At 40.8% G+C, this 18,200-nt stretch overlaps 1 protein-coding gene across 1 annotated transcript; it reads right to left on the reverse strand.

Annotated features, from left to right (window-relative positions):
- Positions 1-2,249: 2,249 nt before the first annotated feature.
- Positions 2,250-17,964, reverse strand: LOC145391831 (uncharacterized). The gene is made up of 5 exons (XM_080266319.1): positions 17,489-17,964; positions 15,179-15,417; positions 14,525-14,651; positions 11,258-11,431; positions 2,250-2,473 (listed from the first exon to the last, which is right to left on the reverse strand). The coding sequence occupies exons 4-5, from the start codon at positions 11,418-11,420 to the stop codon at positions 2,250-2,252; spliced, it is 387 nt and encodes a 128-aa protein (XP_080122445.1). The 5' UTR covers positions 11,421-11,431; positions 14,525-14,651; positions 15,179-15,417; positions 17,489-17,964.
- Between the last annotated feature and the right edge of the window lie 236 nt (positions 17,965-18,200).

Here is an 18,200-nt window from a genome sequence, read left to right on the forward strand (position 1 = left end):
TTCATATTTTCAGTTTTTTTACACTTCACAGTAAGAGCCATATTATTAAAACAGAGCACAAAGGTGTACTTGACAATTTCCATAAGTTTTGAGGCACATGATCGTCATAATGGTAGAACAAAAGTCTGATTTTATTGTATCATTGCTAGCTGCACTCTACTTTGTAGGATGCAGGCTAATCACATCTAACTTAACAATTAAGGAACATTTCTGAATCTTTCAGTATCATTGCTAACTGCACTCTGCTTTGTAGGATGCAGGCTAATCACATCTAACTTAACAATTAAGGAACATGTCTGACCTTTTATATTATTGCTAACTGCACTCTACTTTGTAGGATGCAGGCTAATCACATCTAACAAGTACAAGTGTTCCATAAATAGCTGACAAAAACTATAGATTTGTATACACCTTTGTTTGTTCTTGTGTTAATAATATGGCCAAAAGTCCTCATTATTGGCTGGGGATGTGTTACATTGTATCAACTTTTTCTGTACGTTACTGTAAATTGGCACAAACTGGCAAGTCAACATCAGTAATGTTTCTGTACTGAAAAACTCTTAAAGTAGCAATAATAATAATAATACCAGAAGCATATCATAGAATTTCAGTCTGATGACATTTTATTTGTTCTGCTACCAACTTTTACTTATCTTTGGACAGATGATTTTTAAGCTGACAGTGTTGATTAAAGGCTCTGTTAACATCAGTACAGTACATTAGTGTTTTAAATAGTTAAGACAGTGTTAGCAGCAATACTTTTCTTTATTATAAGCAGGCTACCACCAGTCAGTTTTACGCAGCTAAGAACATCCTGTAGTGAAGAGATTGTGAAAGCTATTTTTAACCCATTCATTTAAATACAAGCTAAATGATACATATAAAATGATGTCTTAGCATTGCAAGGGTTAATTGTTACATCATGGTGGGTAGCTGAAAACGTAATTCACATTTATACTACTTTATTGAAACTCTCTTCATTAAGTTACTTCTTTGCTGTCATGTCTAGTATGTTATAGAATACTTATATATATTGAAGTTCCACTACTACATATAGACTGGCAGTTTCTAGAGATTAACAGTGCCAATCGTATGGAAAAAGATATACAGTTGCAGACACTAATATCAATCCATTTCTAATGATAAATACTAGTAAGGAAACAATCTGAGACTTTTCAAACCCAGTATTTTATTGTGATCTTTGGAGGTCTACAAACTTTCGAAATTATTATATTACAATTCCATAAGCATTAGAATATAAACTGGGTTGATATTACTGTCTGCAGTTGTACACATCCCCAGCTTAACCCCTTCAGTCCAGCGACGTACTTCTGAATTTATTCTTGCTACCTTCAGACGATTTTGTATAGGTTACGAGAGACTTGGCATCACAACCAAGGCTTTCTCGTAACCTGAATAAATCGTCTGGAGGTAGCAGGAATAAAACAGTATAAGACGTCATTGGATTGAAGGTAATAATGAGGACTTACTGTATCTTTGTGCATGAATTATACCCACATACTGAAGCTGTGTTTATTGTGAGGATACGACTGTTGGCCCGACTTGGACCCACTTCGGGTCCAAGTCAGGCCAACAGTCGTATCCTCACAATAAACACAGCTTCAGTATGTGGGTATAATTCATCCATTCCAACAATTGACAACACAGAAGAAATACTCTTAGGAAATACACAGTACATTGAGTCTTCTGTATAGAGAGTGACTGCTGTCTGTATGATGTAGTGTGTCTATATATTGGCCTAAGAATATAAATATTTATAAAAATGTTTATAAATATGGTTGTTATAAGTATGCCTAAGAGTCTTTGTAAATGCTGCTTATGGGATTTGGGTTATGCTGACTCAGCATATGGTGTGTAGTGCCTGCTTCTGTATGGACAGTCTTCCTCCATGGTGCTACACAAGTCACCCCTCCCTAAGTCTATGCTGAAAACAGCATAGACACCCCAAACCCCATAGAGTTTAGTGGGTAATGGAAACAGCATAGAAACTCCATAGACTTTATTGTCTTCCATACTAAAAAGAGTGTCCAGAAAAAAGTATGAAACAATCTCAGAAAAAATTTAAGTTAAAAAAAATAAATAAATAAAATAAAATTGATAATTTAGGAAAAACTGAGTAGTTCTGCTGTCCAATCTTTCGGACAGGGGCCAAAAGTATTGGAACACTTGGGCAGATGGACGACAAGCATCCATCCCCCTTTGTTCAGCTTCCGTGTCTTGTATCACTGTCAGCGACGTCCTCTTGATCCAGTCCTCTTGATCCGCTCGTCCAGGTCCATCCAGGGTAGTGGTTGTAGGAGGTTGAGTTCATCCAGGGTAGTGGCTGTAGGGGTTAAGTCCATCCTGGATAATGGCTGTAGGGGCTGAGTCCACCAGCATCCACCAGTCCACAACTGTGTGATATCCTCTGTCCTTGTCTCTGCTGTCCTTACCTGTACCAGGGACGTCACACCTGCAAGAGAAAAGTTGTATTCAATACATTAAAATGAAGGAAGTAAATTTTGCTTGTCTTTTTAAATTAAATCATTCTTAACATTATCAGCAGCACGTAAGAGTCTGGCAGCAACAAAAAGTTCCTGTAGAAATCATACTGTAAACTGGGAGACTGACAAATAAACTTCATTTACTTTGAACTAATATTTTTAAAAAGGCAATTTCATGTCACTGTTAGCAATGGAACAATTAGTCAACCTTTTACGATTTACTGGAGAAAAAAAAAAAAAAGTTGCCATCTGCATTGTGCAGGAGACTGACACAGCAATGGAACTACAATACTCGAATTTACTTTGAACTTTTAAAATTCTCTTATTTTTAACTTTGTCAATATCATTGGCAGCATTGGAATCATATTAGATATTTACAAGAGACCATACTAAAAGAGCAGCTAACACGGCACAACAAGTTGTTGCAGATTCAGTGTAGTGCCTGAAATAGTTGTACTGAATTTATAGTAAAATAAAGCCTAAAGCACTAATATGCTTAACAGATGATACAGTGCCAAGCATCTGCTAAGCATAACTGAGCACTATGGTGCATCGTGGTAGTTCCCCAACATGAGATTGACGAGCTCCTGAACATCCCCTGTTATGGAGAAACCGATTCTCCCACTGATGCTGATGCTGATCAAGACCTGAGTCAGAATCAAGCAGTAAGGACAAGATTCCATCCCCTAGAAAGGCGAGGTATACGACTGTGTGCTTGGCTGTATCACACCCTGCACCACTTCTCACCCCACCACTGACAATTCCTCAGGTGATGGTACGAGACCAACCCTTCCGGTGAACATTGACTGCATTCGTGGGTAGGATTGCCCACGAAAACACGGATGAGTGGGGAAGAACCATTTACTAAAAAATATAAGGTGAGCAGTGCTTTGTTCTTCTCATGTGGTGCATGGCGATACCTGCTACTTCCGGCCCACAGCTGTGCTGCCCCTCCCCAACCCAGGATCTCTACGTGCTTCCTCCCCACAGCCTCACACGGTGGGGAAAGGAACAAAAAGTAAACTAAAATGGAAGGGAACAGGCAGGGGGAAGAAAAGCATGAGTTGTGGGGAAAATGAGGAAGCAAGCTCTATTCCCCAACCTACTACCGAATTTCCTCCCCACCCTGACGACAGCGATGTAGGTGGCCCCACTGGTGACGAAGAGCAAAACCAAAGGAGGGGATGAAGTTCAGTGGGAGTGGGAAGATGGGAGCAATTTCGTTCCCATCATTCATCCCTTCACAGGCAGAGATACAACAGGTTGTACTGTGCCCGAGCTGACTCCTATCACAAGGAGAATTGATTTCAAGAATTTTTTTCCAAGGGAGATAATTCTGAGAATCGTTCTCCTCTCCAATACCTAAGCCGCCTTCTGCTATGAAACAACCCTACAGCTGACTTAGATGCAGACGTAATGAGAGAAGTTGTCCTGATGGGACTAATCAAGAAAAATCCATTGCCTTCATACTGGACTATCGATCTCCTTATGTCAACGCCCTTTTTTGGAAGAGTTATGGGGTGAAATAGGTTCCAGTACATTCTAAGCCATCTTATTTCTTCAACAATGAGGACCTCAGCAACACTAGCAACATAGACAGGATGAGGAGGATTCACCTCATTTATCACCTTCGAGCGCAGTTCACTGCCCCTCTCTCCCTACAGAGACCTGCCACAGACAAGAGTCTCGTGTTATGGAGGGGAAACCGCCTTCAGGCAGTATATTCTAAGCAAGAGACACCGCTTTGGGTTCAAGATTTTTGTCGTGTGACTGCAAGACCGGGTATGTGCAAGACAGTCCTGTACACAGGTGCACAGACGGACATTATGGATGATAGAACAAGTGGAATGTCAGGGGCGGTGGTGAAGACAGTGATGGAAAAGTACCTTAATAGTGGGCATGTCCTATACCTGGACAATTGGTACAAAAGCCCGATTCTTGTTCAGTCCTGGTAACAGCAAGAGGCAGGTATCTGTGATAAAGTAAAGAAAACCCGGCAGCACATGTTACTGGTGGGCCAGAAGCTGCAAAGGAAGCTGGTGGTGGTTTATCAGGCAAACAATATCCTTGCCACTACCTAGCACCACAACTGAGAAGTGAACTTCTTATCGACGGTTCACTGCCCCTGATGCACCTCACTAAGACTGTGGATTACCGTTGCGAGAAATGGGTTCACATTTGGAAGCCGGAGCCGATAACTGATTATAACATGCGGCAAGTGGACCGGTCTGACACCACGATTTCAAGTGTGGACCCTTTGAGGGTAAACATAAGTTAGATCGACATTTCCAAGTATAACCCTAAACAAGGCATCAGCAATGGCCCCAACCCTGTACCACTGTTTTTGTTTCCCACTGTTCTGTTGCTGATTGGGAAAAAAAAAAAAAAATGCCCTCTGTTCTGTTGCCGATTAAAAAAAAAAAATGCATTTTACAATTACTTGTGGACTGGCCTACAGGTTAACTGCTAAATCCTTGATCCCTTGATTATACATTTGCTGTTTGATTGAGAACCTGATGTGACTGACACCCTTCCTCCCCGTTAGTAAGCCTTAATTAGGTGTTACTGTACAAAGTGAGAATTACCTGTCCCCCAGAGGAACCAGACAAACACCCTGGCTTGTCAAAAGGGCAAGGGCACAGCAAAGCGACAGGGAAATCACCCCACAAGAGATGAGAAAAACTGAAATGCCAACATTAGAAGATGATGGGCAATGTGTCTGGGACAGTTAAAACATTTGTGAATATGAGAGCTCAGCTAGAGATATATCCTAGAAGAGGTTCATGGGATTTCGTGCCTAGCTGTTCTTTCACTGAAGACGTCCTTGAAACTTTTACCCCATATTATGAGGGAGTATAAACCAAAGAAAACGGCCTGAAATAAACTAACTGATATCTGGACGAAAGTTGTTAAGTTAGATTACCAAAGACTAAACATACTCTTCCTATGGTGATGTTTAGAGAAATTCAAGTCAGGTTACACAGAAAACACTAATTTCTCTCTTTGCAGGCAAATGAACCCTGAGAATGTGTTGCAGTAATGGAAGGAACTTCCATACAAGAGCACTGCTGTCAACAGTGGCCACAAAGGTTCAAGCATGTACCATCATTGTTCCACCATCATAATGCTTCCTTATGTTGACCTTTGATTCATCTTGTATAATGGTTACTACCACTGCAATAGTAGGGGTTGCTCCAAGGTTTTAATAAGTTCATTTGGTGTTAGCTTAAAGTTCGTGATTCTCAGCCAAAGATTGTTTTTTTGAACTTGCGGTTATATGTCAAAACCCTGATATTAACCAAATACAATGTTCATATATTGCACTCAAAAGGTTAAAGAGTAGAATAGCCAAGACAAATACCAGCTCTTGCAGCATTTTCCATTTCATTCTTCATACCACCAGAGTATTTTTAATCAGACTATCCAACCTCAAACTGTCAAGCATAAGCATGAATAAAGTATGGAAGTTACTGTAATAACAGTTTAAACAGCTTAAAAGCCCTTATTCCTATAAAACAAACCACTGTTAAAGATCGTAAACTTCGTCTTAAATATCATCCCAACCCTAATTCCACAATATGGGGTACTTGTGCTACTGTTAAAGCAGAACAAAGCTCTTAACCAGTACTACTATTTTTAACACAAAACTTGGACAGCCAGCATCAGTCAGTCAGTCTTCACTTCATCTGTGTCTGCAGGCAACATACAAGTAAAATCTGCTTATGGTTCATAAGTAGGTAACAATCTCTCCCCAGAAAAATTCTCCACAAAGCCACACAGCTTCATGTTGAGCCCACTTGTCAATTTCCTAAAACAGTAGCATCAGTGTGAAGGCTATATTAACCTCTTCAATCTAATGTAGTATGTACAGCATTCTTCCTACCTGCAGACAATTTACGCACCCCAGGAAACTTCAAACTATAGGGGAGGGGGGGGGGGTTAGAGTTGGGCAAATTTCTTCCTGAGTAATAAGAGAATATAAAAAAATTTGTACATGATTGGACTGAAGGTGTTAACTTGTTTACCATAATTATTGTCTAACAGTAATAGCCAGTCATGTGTTCGGCTCGTGCCACCTGTACTGTTAACTAAATAAACCTCTTTAACAACGGTTCTTTCATTTTATCCTTGCAATTGAGAGATCAAGCTTAAGGAGTAAATGTCTCTTCCATTAACCCTTTCACTATACACATTAGTAAAGGGAACAGCATCTGGCATCAGCAAAAACTAAAAAATATATATAAAACTGGATAACCTACCTAGCTCTACAATGTACCTAACCACCAACTAATAATCCTAACCTTAATGTAATGAAATTATTGAGATTCCCACTTCTTTACGAGCTATCTGGAAGAGATTTTACATGGTCTCAATTTTGTTTATTTGTTAGTGGTAGGCAGTGACCATCCACTCAGTGCTGCCTACTTCCTCCTCCATCCATTCTCTACCTACTTCTCTTTTTTTGTCCTGTACCTATTAAGCTTTCCAGGGGAGCGCAGTAGCTCGGCGGTAGGGTGTCGGGCTCAATCGTGAGGTTGCGAGTTCGCGTCCCGCCCGGTGGCTGCTGTGCTGGGAGGGGTAGCGCTCTCCTGTAACCCTAGCAGGGCTATATGATCTGATGAGGTCTAGCTCGGGGATTGAATTTTTTTATTTTTTTATTAAGCTTTCCACCTGAGGTGGCTCTACACAGCGATGAAGTTATTTCCCATAACCCAGGAAACCATTTACAAAGCTGGGTGGTAACCATATAACCAGATTACATGGGGAAGTGGAGCCAACTGTGGTCCCCTGTTAACTGGGTGGAGAAATGCAAATGCAGTATCCACTCAGGAACCAAACCTCAGGTGTTACATAGTTTCAGGTACAGTGTACAGTATTAACAACAGACTGAAGTGTGTATGTAATGAGTTTTCTTTAAGTCCATTATTAACAGATGTATAGTTAAACAACCTGTACCTCGATTGTTATTGTGGTTTTTCTTGATTGGGGGGGGAACAAACACCCTCAAAACAGCAGGTAGCTTTTGATTGCGGTCAGTCAGAAAAATTAAAGAACTAGAAATATTGTGCTGCTCCTCACTGTGAAACACTAAGATATTAATCATTTAACCTTTGAGAACAATTTACCCAAGGGATGAAATTTTAACCGTTGGCAAGTGGTCAAATACTACCTTTAACAAAAAATTTCACTGCTTTACTGTCTCACTTTAGCACAGAAATCTCTTACTGCATTAAGTTGTTAACTACAGCAGACCCTCATTTTGTGATGAACTGGTGTGTGATGAATCACATACAATGACTAAGTTGATATATTTTTTGATGTACGATTATGACGATCCTGTACGAAAGTCTCACTGGTCGATGTACGATCATTATTTCTGCTATTGATTATTGACATGGTAGCTTATTAATTGGTTCCAAGATATCTTGGCTTTTGAACTGTAATGGGTGTGTTAGTGCTAGTGGTGGAACAGTAATGTGGTGTTGGTGTTTAAGCAGCAAGTGAATTGCAGTGTTTGAAACTACCAATTTTAGCAAACTGAAGACATTTTTACACATTTGGGAGAAAATAGCAAATTAAGTAAAATAGCTACCAGTTTGATTTGGAAACTTGTTTTAAGACTTGAGTGGGTGACCCTTGGCCCAAACCATATCCCCACCACACCAGTTTTATAACAGACTGTGATAATTTTTTTTCTTCCAGTCATAAAATGAGGGCATGCTGTATTAATACACCATTCTGACCAGACTAGCAAGTAAAAATATACTGTATTTTTAAAAGATGCTGGCACTGCAGTCATTGAATATGCATCAATTACTAGGTTCACTGTGGCACAGTGCAGTGACCAGCCTCCATGTTCACTAACAGCCCTAACAAATCTGTGCACTCTAAGCTCACTTATGAAGTGCCTCAAACAGAAAATATCAGTGATGGAGGTAAGTTTTTTATCTGAAATGCCTCGAACAGATAATATCAGTGATTGAAGTAAGCTTTTTATCTGAGTGATAATTTAAAACAAATGAAATGATAAAAGGTAAATTTAGTTGTGAAATGCTCCATGAATTGCAAAAAAGTGACAGATTGCTTAGGATTAGTTAAATGAGCATTCCATACTGACAAACTAATGGTTAAGAATGTCTGCTCTGTGATAAAAACTGTCATATGCTTCACAATCAAGAGTAACAGTAAATATCAACAATCCAGTCCCTCTAGTTTAAGGGGTTTAATTAATATTCCTGTATTAGGCAAAACTAAGTGCAAACTTATCGCCCCAGGTATTGTGCAACAAAATGTGTATATATGTGAGCCCCAAACCAATTATTTATTCTCATTTTCTCATTATTGTGGGTTTTTGTTATTGTGGTAGCATGGCAGACCAATTAATCATGATCAAGATTTGACTTTACTGCACTGAATTTTTTCTGGGGCGTCGTAGTGAATCACCATGTCCTTATCTTTTTCTACCAGTCATTTTCCTCTGCTGGCTAATATTCCCAGTCATTTTCCTCTGCTGGCTGATACTCCCAGTCATTTTCCTCTGGCTAATATTCCTAAGCTATCAACTGCTTGGTACTACAAAGGTTCTCTAGCAAGTGATAATGCTGTTTGATGTATACAAGGAAGGAAAGCGAGTGACAGCGTAAGTAAAGTACACAGCAGAATAATAGGCCAACTTTTGTCCAACTATGAGGCTATTACTTTTTCTAGCTGTGCCTGGAGATTCCTTTCCTCTGATTTATGTTCCCTTAAAGATAAGAGATTTGCTCTATACGTCCCCACCTAACGTAAACACGAACTAGAGTTGGGATGAGCTGACTGTGTTTTCCAAATACTGTACCTATACTTTATCCATACAAATAATGTAAACGGGGAAACCGTCAAATCAGTTTTATCAGCACCAAAACTGTGATATACACAGTACTACCTGCAGACTTGACCCCCCTGGCTGTAAATCTACTTGCATTTAGGTTAACATGATGGTATGCTTAAGATAAGCTAAGGGCACCAACATGTTAAAACTATCATAATGTTTTGGCTGAGAATAAAAAATTTATGTTGTATTCCAGCACACACACAATTTTAATAAGTACATAGAAAGTCACAGCAGGTAATGGGGAAAACCAAAAGAAAAAATACCATTTTAATCCATGTGATGTCCTTTTAATTTACTCTTGCTGCTGCCAGATAATTTATGGCTCATTCTAGTTTGCTGAGAATACATCTAACCTCTCCAGTTCTTAAAGGCTATTCTTGGCAGAATAACATTGACAGATGGCAAGAGTAAAAAAGACATTAAATATCAAGGTCAGTGACGCCCTATTTCCAGATTTCCAGTTGGAATCAAGTTTTGACAGGATCCTTTGTTACTTTTTATAGATTAGCATATATACTGGGCTTTTTTAAAATGTTGGTTTATAAAAATGTTCATAAATAGGAGGTTCCATTATTGTACGTAATACTACACACACCTTATATTTTATAGATTATTATTTAATTTAACCGCCAGGCGCTATTTTACTAACCTGTATAATTTTAATGGATGTCCCGTGTGATATAAAGATCTGCTTTATGACCGCACCTACCTCCGCCATCAAAATGTCGTGTGACAATTACGCCATGAACACCAAATGCTCAACACATGATACAGTTTTGGTGCGAATTTTACGTAATGCACATTTTAGTCTGCATTAGGTTAGATAGGGTATAATCGCTGGGGGGTCTTGGGGCAAAGCCCCCCAGTTAGGTTTTAGCACTTCCAGTTTTGTTTCCACTGCTATTTATGGTCTTTAATTCTGACATGTCCAGTTGGCGGGATTAGTGGTAAACATGCTATTGAGAGTGTTCAGGCGGCTGGCCGTAATACCACAAGGTAGGTATCTTTCGTTTGTTCTCCAATATTTATTGATCGAAAATCAAGTGTTAATCACCTGAGATGTATCTAGTACTAAAATAATTTTCCTTGAGAACGTACTGTAGGTCTATAAGAAAACAGCTCGAATCTGTGCGTCACTTATCTTAACATTTACCAAAAGGACAACGATTAAGGACTGTATTATTAAAAGTCAGAGTGCAAATGTGATGGCAAGCCCATAAACTTGACAGGTCACATGGAACAACTGTAGTAGATGTCAAAAGCCTGCATCCCAGATCAGAGTACAGTACTTAATATTGAATGGTCATCACTGTAGGTGGGGGCGCCATCAGCCACTCACTCGCAGTGTTACCTACTTCACCTTTTAATCATTTCATTTTTGCCTGCCCCCCTCCCAATTTCTTCCTTTCCCTCCTGTCATTTACTCTCCAATTCATGTGGTTCTACACAGTGACAAGCCTAATGGTTTCATATAACCCAATAAATCATTTACAACACTGGGTGGTAACCATATAACCAAAAATGTCAAGGTGAAATGGAATTTACTATATAATGCCTATGCTAAATGGCTGGAGACAAATGCTGCATCCATGCAGTAACCAACCACACTATTCCCCAGGCCTTGCTGTGGTGAGGCACCGACAACAGCAAGGAACATTTCATTGCATGGGAGTATAAAGTGAGAACACTGGTGAATGCTTAATCCAGAGTCTGGGTTGCTAGCCTGCAGATGATAGGTCTATTCAGCCAGACTGGGGCTGCTCAACAACCGTACAATGTTCTATCAGATGCTTAAGAAAATCCGAGGCTTGTCCATACTTTCGCAATCTGTTTTAATAATACAGTAAGATGCAAAGAGGAAGTGCTGTAGTTCTCTTACCAAAGGTACTGTGTATTGTTGCTGGGGTTGGGTCAGATATCCATCCTGCTGTCAATACTCCAACTTCTTGCAGTATATCCTTGTTGGCGACACAGCAGGGCTTCATATTACTCCCTATCTTATCAGTCCATATGTCACTGCCACCAGCTTGGGTCTGCATCATCCCGGCATCCACTGAAAGAAATGTTCTAATTAGATTGGCAGAAACTAGATAAAAAAAGCAAGTGCTCCTGCTTTGAGAATTATTACAGCCAATCCCATGCTATTCCGAGTTGTAGTCCTGGAAGTAGTTACCACAATCCTGTATATTTATAGGCAGAAGACCAACCTACTTCCCTTGGTGGTACTGTATTATGTAATGAAAACTGATGGTAGGAGATGGTGACCATCCACTCAATGTACCCTAGTGCTGCCTACTACTGTACTACCTTCCCCTATCTGATTCTGTCAGTCCCCTTCCTATTTCGTCCTTTCCTTCCAGTCACCTGTTATTTCTTTCAACTTTAGGTGGCTCCACACTGACAAGCCTAATGCTTCCTGTAACCAGGGAAATAATTTGCAATGTTAGGCTGTTACCATATAACCAAATTATAGGGTGTTATGGGTTATGCTAAGGTGCCCTGTCCACCCAGGAACCAAACCTCCCCAAAATATTCCCTGCACCTTGCTTTGGTGATGCACTGTCAGCCGCATAGGAGCATCAGTTCACTGCACAGTACAAGTGTTCAGGGCCAGTTGCTTGCCTGTGGTAGATGGGTCTTCTCGGCCAGGCAGACAGGTTGATCAAGAACTATCAAAAAGTCTCTAGTCACTCTTGGGGATCAAACTTAAGGGCATCACTGATGGGCATTCAAACTAGTATTTGTTCCCTAAGCAGTCTGGCTGAACAGCCCTGAGTCCCTAAGGAAGGCCACGGCAGAGACCAGGCTTTCCCACAAAGCTCTTAAGATGTATATGTTGTGTTTTTGGCACAGGTGATTGTGTGCAATGCAGTCTTCCATAATATGATTAATAGTATGGGGTGCTGTGTTGCATCCTGGACAGGTATCAGTGACAGTCATCCAGCTTCTCATAAGACAAGAGAGCTGGATGATGCCCACATCTCAGCCTGGCCAGGTGGACCCTGTCCTCATGACGGAGATAGGATTCAGAAGGATGGATATCAGGAGGCCGTGCATGCAGCCGTGTGTTGTCTGACTGAATGAAGGGACGAGTGATTTGAGTGTGGATATGCTTCTGGAAGCTAGTTTGAGGTTGGCGAGGGGGAAGAGATAATATTTGTGTATGATATAGTGTCCTGGGTGTTTTGATGTTCCTTGGTGTGTGTGGATGTGCTGCCCTTTAGTATTGTGGATGGTGTGGGTTTGTGGAAGCTGTGGCAAGAATTTGGGTTCCTCATGTCTAGATGATCCTTGACTTTGAGGACTTTGGTTTCTTGATGTTGGTGGTCTGTAGGTGTAGTTGATGTGCTGCCCATGATTATTTTTAGGCCTTTGTTTTGTATGGTCTGTAGGGTGGTGTGTTTTAGTGAGGTTAGAAACCCAAGCAGGGCTTGCATAATTCATCAATGAACGTATATATTGTTTGTATACTGTGGTGGTGGTTTCTTTGTGGTGTCCAAACGTTGTATGGGCAAGTGACTAAGGCACTGAATCTTGGTGTTAATTTATCTTTAATGTTTGTGATGCGTTTAAATGACAATGATGTGTTACATCAAGGATTTTGGGTGCGTGTGTGTGGTGGGGGAGTGTTTATGGTGAGGTGTGAAATGTGTTCTGCTGTCCAGTTTGTGAGAAGGGTCACTGTAGATTTGGCTGGGGCTATTTTGAGCCTGTTTGTGGTGAACAATTCATGTACGGTAGTGTGTTAAGGTAAGGTTAGAGGATGTGTGCGGCTGTGTTTTGGTGCGTACTTGTTACTTTTGTCCACACAGGAAGTTATGTGTATTTGTGGGGTGTGGATATGTCATGCATGTATAGGTTAAAGAGAGTAGGGGACAAAACAGATCCTTGGGGGATGCAGTTTAAGCTTCTGATCGATGACTGACCAGCAAATGCTACATGTGCACATCTGACTGCTAAATAAACCAGAATGCAATAGTACTGCACAGTTAGGGGATAAACTAGTAACAGATCACTTGGGAGTAAATTCAGTATTCCACAGGTCTTGGAGGAACACAAGTCACAGACTCAAGTCTCCGAGGGACAATGGTTAAAAACTTCATTATTTTGTTTAACTCATCAGGACCAAATGCATTACAGTGGAGCTTGAACTAAGTGGCATCTCCATCTTGAATGCCGAGTTCTAACATTAACACTAGACTATGGTGCTAGTCAATGTATGGAAAGGAAGTGGAGCAGCAGTATCGTCTTACGTCACTGATCTGTGTGAAATATACAGCAAAATCTTGGACGAGTTATGGATAAAAGTTATTAGTACTGATGATGAGCATTATTCATTCCAGTGCACTGAAGTACATGGTGTAAAGATGTGGTAAGATGTTACTATGTAACTGGCCATGCCTGGTATTAAAGATCCATTACTCCTTTCTGTTCAGTTGATCAAACTGTCAAATTTAAAGGCTGATATGACATAAGCAGCATCATTTGTACCTTAAATTTGGCTCATCTAATTTCTGTGAAACCATGACATAGTAATATTCAAGCGGGAGTGACAGTTTCACTGAAAGACGGGCTACAGGCATCAGTCATGCCAACCACACGGTCCACAGTGCTTAAAGCCGAGGGGCTGAGATTTATTGTTCACACCACCACTAAGACATGTGGTTGAGCCCTTGCTTTAACATGCTTCTAGTCCCAGACCAGGATTTAAAGTACCGGTACAAAAATATTTCTGACCAACGATCACAAGCAACAAGGAGACAGACATTCTTTACTAAAAGCTATGAAGGATAACTGTAGATATTCCTAAATCAGTCAGGACTGTTCTAAAATAACTAACCTGGTACTTTAAACTATAGGAACATGCTATACTTGGGTATTTGGATATCTTCAGACTAATCTGCTAAGAAAATATACAAAAATGTCAATTAGGACGATATAAAAAATTTGCTCACTTCCATCTGTACATCCAAAGTTGTCACTCAAAACAGTTCATCTGGCCACTCCAGCATAATGTCTGTCTTCAGAGCACTTAGACCTATGGAATTCCCTAGCACTGGGCACACTGGCATCTCATTAAATCTGACAGTTCAATTATGGGAGTGGTCCAGTTAACTGAAAAACACTGGTAACCAAGGAGACTTACCTCATTATGGCTTGGTTTCCTGCAGCCGCAACCTGGTACACTGGAGCGACCCAGTTCCATCAGGAGATAATTACTAGCTGGCCACAGTACGGTTCAGCCACTGTCACAAAGTCAATCCCAGCAGCAACTGAAAAAATATAATAAATGTACAATACGTACGACACTTTAGGGAAGATATTAAATGTCACCATCTTTACGAAGGAACAAGTGTCACCATTATTGAAATTCGGGGACAAGTTTTCGCATTTAATCCCCCCCCCCCTGTTTTGATTTCATTAAACTTACATTTACCCAAAAATATCGGCTAGTTCTCCCAGTTTCTATCCACAGCCAACGTCAGTCTCTGTAAAACCCCCAATCCTCTATCGGACACCACTTCACCCCATCCCTCCCTCTCCCCATCCCCTTCACGAATATGCACTACTATTTTTTCATCTTAACTTTGCCAGACTTTTGTCTTGGGCCATACAGCCTTGTTGAAGTGGCCTTATATGCACGTGAACCCAGTGGAGAATGATGGAATGAAAATGGCGATCTTATGGAACCCTACAGCTGCGAGAAAATGGCGGTCGGGCATTATGGGTTACGTTTATTCTCTAGGATATTTATTTAATCCACCTCTACTATAAAAAATAAAAATTATAAATAACTAACCTGTAAATAAATGGTTGGAGAGCCTCCTGGGACGACGAATTTACGGGACAGCCTTCCTGGTCCAGAGTTGAGAATGCAATGGAAGCAGGCAGGTGGGGAGGGTTCAGTGCTCCCAACCCCCCACCTCACCCTCCTTGTGCTCACCCCTCCATGTTTCCTTCCACCTTGTTTTATTCTTCTACACTCTTTCTCTCTTCCCTTACACCATTCTTCCTCCCCTTTCTCCTCCTTTTCGTTGCCTAGGGAAAGATTTTGACTTTGTAACCAAACGTTAATTGTCAGTCTTAATGATATAAATCCAATCCTTCTAGAATCTTCTTCTCCCAACTCCCCGCTATACCCCCCGTCCCCCTCTCCCATCCCTCCCGTACCCCACTGCCTGTCCATCCGTCATTTTTACCATCCTCCACTATCCCTCCTCTCTCCTTACACCATTTTTCCTCCCTCCCTTTGTTTATGATCCAGGGAACGATTTTGACTCCATAAACGTTGTATGTCAGCTTGAAAGTCAAAAATCCAAACCTTCAAGAATCTTCGTCTTCCTTCCACTCCCCGCCAATCCCTCCCGACCCCCCCTACCCCCTCTTCCTCTCCAACCCTCCCGACTCCCCCACCTCCCTTTCCCCCCAACCCTTCCGACCCCCACCACCCCTTCCCCTCCCCTCCTTACCTCCTCTCCTGGCTCGTGGCTTGCATTTGTACATTTCGAACTCATTCAAATAATCGCGTCATCAATTTTCGACATAATACCAATAATACTGCTTCCTCTGCGTTACCATCTCTTCATACATCACTGAGTAACGTGATTTACTTGGTTTATTATGTAACAAAACGTGTTATGCAAAGATCGGTAGCCTATTAGAGCGACCGACTAAAACATTCCTATCTCAAACGAAGCACTTGTCATTTCCGCCATACCCGTACCTACAATACTATACTGCTGCCAGTCCTTACATCATTTCATAAACTTGGTAATTATGTAGCAAAAACTGTGCTACTGATAGGCATAGATAGATATCAGAATGCTATTCACTACAAATTTTCTTCAACATAAACGATGCAACTCTCGTTTACAGAGTTACGGCATATTGATATCCTACCGTACCAATACCTTCTATATTACTCCTAGTCCATGCATCCCCGTCTAAATAACTTGGTACTATAGGCTATATAACAAAATGTACAATTAAGTAAATACGACAGAAAGCTTTACTAAAACATATTCCCTACTCAATCGAAGCATCGGAATCATTTTCGCCATAACAACATATTAATACCCTCTAAGTTACCCTCAATCCATGCATTTGTCAAAAAAAAAAAAAATATACTGTATATATAACAAAACACGTGTTATTGTTAAGTTGGTTATTAGACAGCTTCACTAATTATTGCTCCTACCTAACATCATAAAGCCAATCCTGCTTCTATCCTTATTGGCAGTGGTTATGGCTTCCTAACATCTTTTCCTTAGTGATTTATTTTGCATCTTATACCCTAATATTCTCTTTGTTATTCATATCATTATTACTGACGGTCTGAATTAATAAATAAAATGGATTACTTAAAGTGTAGGCCTATCATTATTTTGCAGCTGCGACAAATAAAAAACTACAAAAAGAAACTTATGGAAGACAAGGTGAATTATTTGCGCAACTAGCGCGACCATAACTGTCATGCATAGACGATACGGCCCTTCAGTATTAATTGCTGCATTAATCTGACTACGAAAAACAAACGGCTGTAGCAGGTTGCCTCTATAACAAGCATGCGCCAAAAACTTGTCGTTGTAATAACTTTAAAACGATTAAGTTCCGATCTATTTTCGTAACCAATGACCAACTATGTACAATACCTGGGTTATAAATATGAACAGTAGGGGGGATGAGGGTTAGGTTTTTGCATCCAGCTAACATAAGCTTCCACGCATGCAGTCATTGGAGGCAGCTGCGGCTAATGTCTGCCGTGATTCACCAGACCTGAGGCTGAACGTACTAGTACATACGATCAGTAGGCACCAGTGATCAAGTGTAGTAATGAAGGAAAAAAAAAAAAACGAACAAACTGACGCGATTTAAGGATTAAGCATTATCCCTATTACTGATTTATAGTGCGATGCATATTTAGATACCATATGTTCCTAAAGTAACTGGGCAACCACAGGTGCCTACTGATCGTGTGGATATGCCTAAAATTCAATGGTAAGACAGCCAACCGGGCACCCAACCAAATGCACACTGTATAGATCTCTCTTAAAAGCAGACAAAATGGAAGTGCACCTAAACAACAAGATTTAAAGAAAACTATATTTACCTTACTATGAGGATGAGCAGGGGGTTATAAGTAACTCGAGGAGATCACATCAGAAGCCACAAACCGTCAATTTTAACACCAGAAAGAAAAAAAAACTCGGGAGAAATGTTGTCGCTCCTCCACATCCCAACCGGCAGCGTCGCTCTAAATATCCAATCTTCACCCCCGGTTCACTGTATTTTACCTTTGTTTGATAGACACGCTATAAATTAACCTTTAGTAAATTAAAAAAAAAATCCTAAGCTACGCAAATAGCAGCAAGATACTGGTTTAGGATGGGATGAAAGTGGGGATAAATGACACCGAGTGCGAGACTAGCTATCGGCATGAAAACGCTAGGAGGGGCCTCCTTTATTTGATGGCATAATGAATCCTAGACCACCACGCGTCTTAACTGTACGAGGGCGGTAGTGGTAATGCACTAAATCGGCACACCGACAAAGCCCCACCATGAATCTCCCTGTGCATCAGAGAACTTTTTGAGGGGGAAAATGGGAGAAATGGAGTTCCCCCGAGCTAAGCCCTGTATTGGACTATATAGCCCCGCTAGGGTTACAGGAGGGAGCTACCCTTCCCGGGACGGCAGCCCGGGCGAGGCTCGAACTCGCAATCCCCCTATTACGAGTCCAGCGCGCTACCGCCCCCCCCCCCAGGGGGAAAATGGAATTTTTGTCTCGAGAGCCAACAGCCAAAGACAAATTACTTCACCGAG

This window comes from Coenobita brevimanus, chromosome 20, assembly GCF_032717465.1.
Source record: "Coenobita brevimanus isolate Jiangsu-jjx chromosome 20, ASM3271746v2, whole genome shotgun sequence".
NCBI lineage: Eukaryota > Metazoa > Arthropoda > Malacostraca > Decapoda > Coenobitidae > Coenobita > Coenobita brevimanus.

Bases quoted from the DNA above. Each gene is read 5' to 3' on its own strand.
- LOC145391831 (XM_080266319.1), bottom strand. From the start codon at position 11,420: ATGATGCAGACCCAAGCTGGTGGCAGTGACATATGGACTGATAAGATA. The intron at 2,474-11,257 runs GTAAGAGAACTA...TTTCTCTTGCAG, and splicing joins AACAATACACAGTACCTTTG to GTGTGACGTCCCTGGTACAG.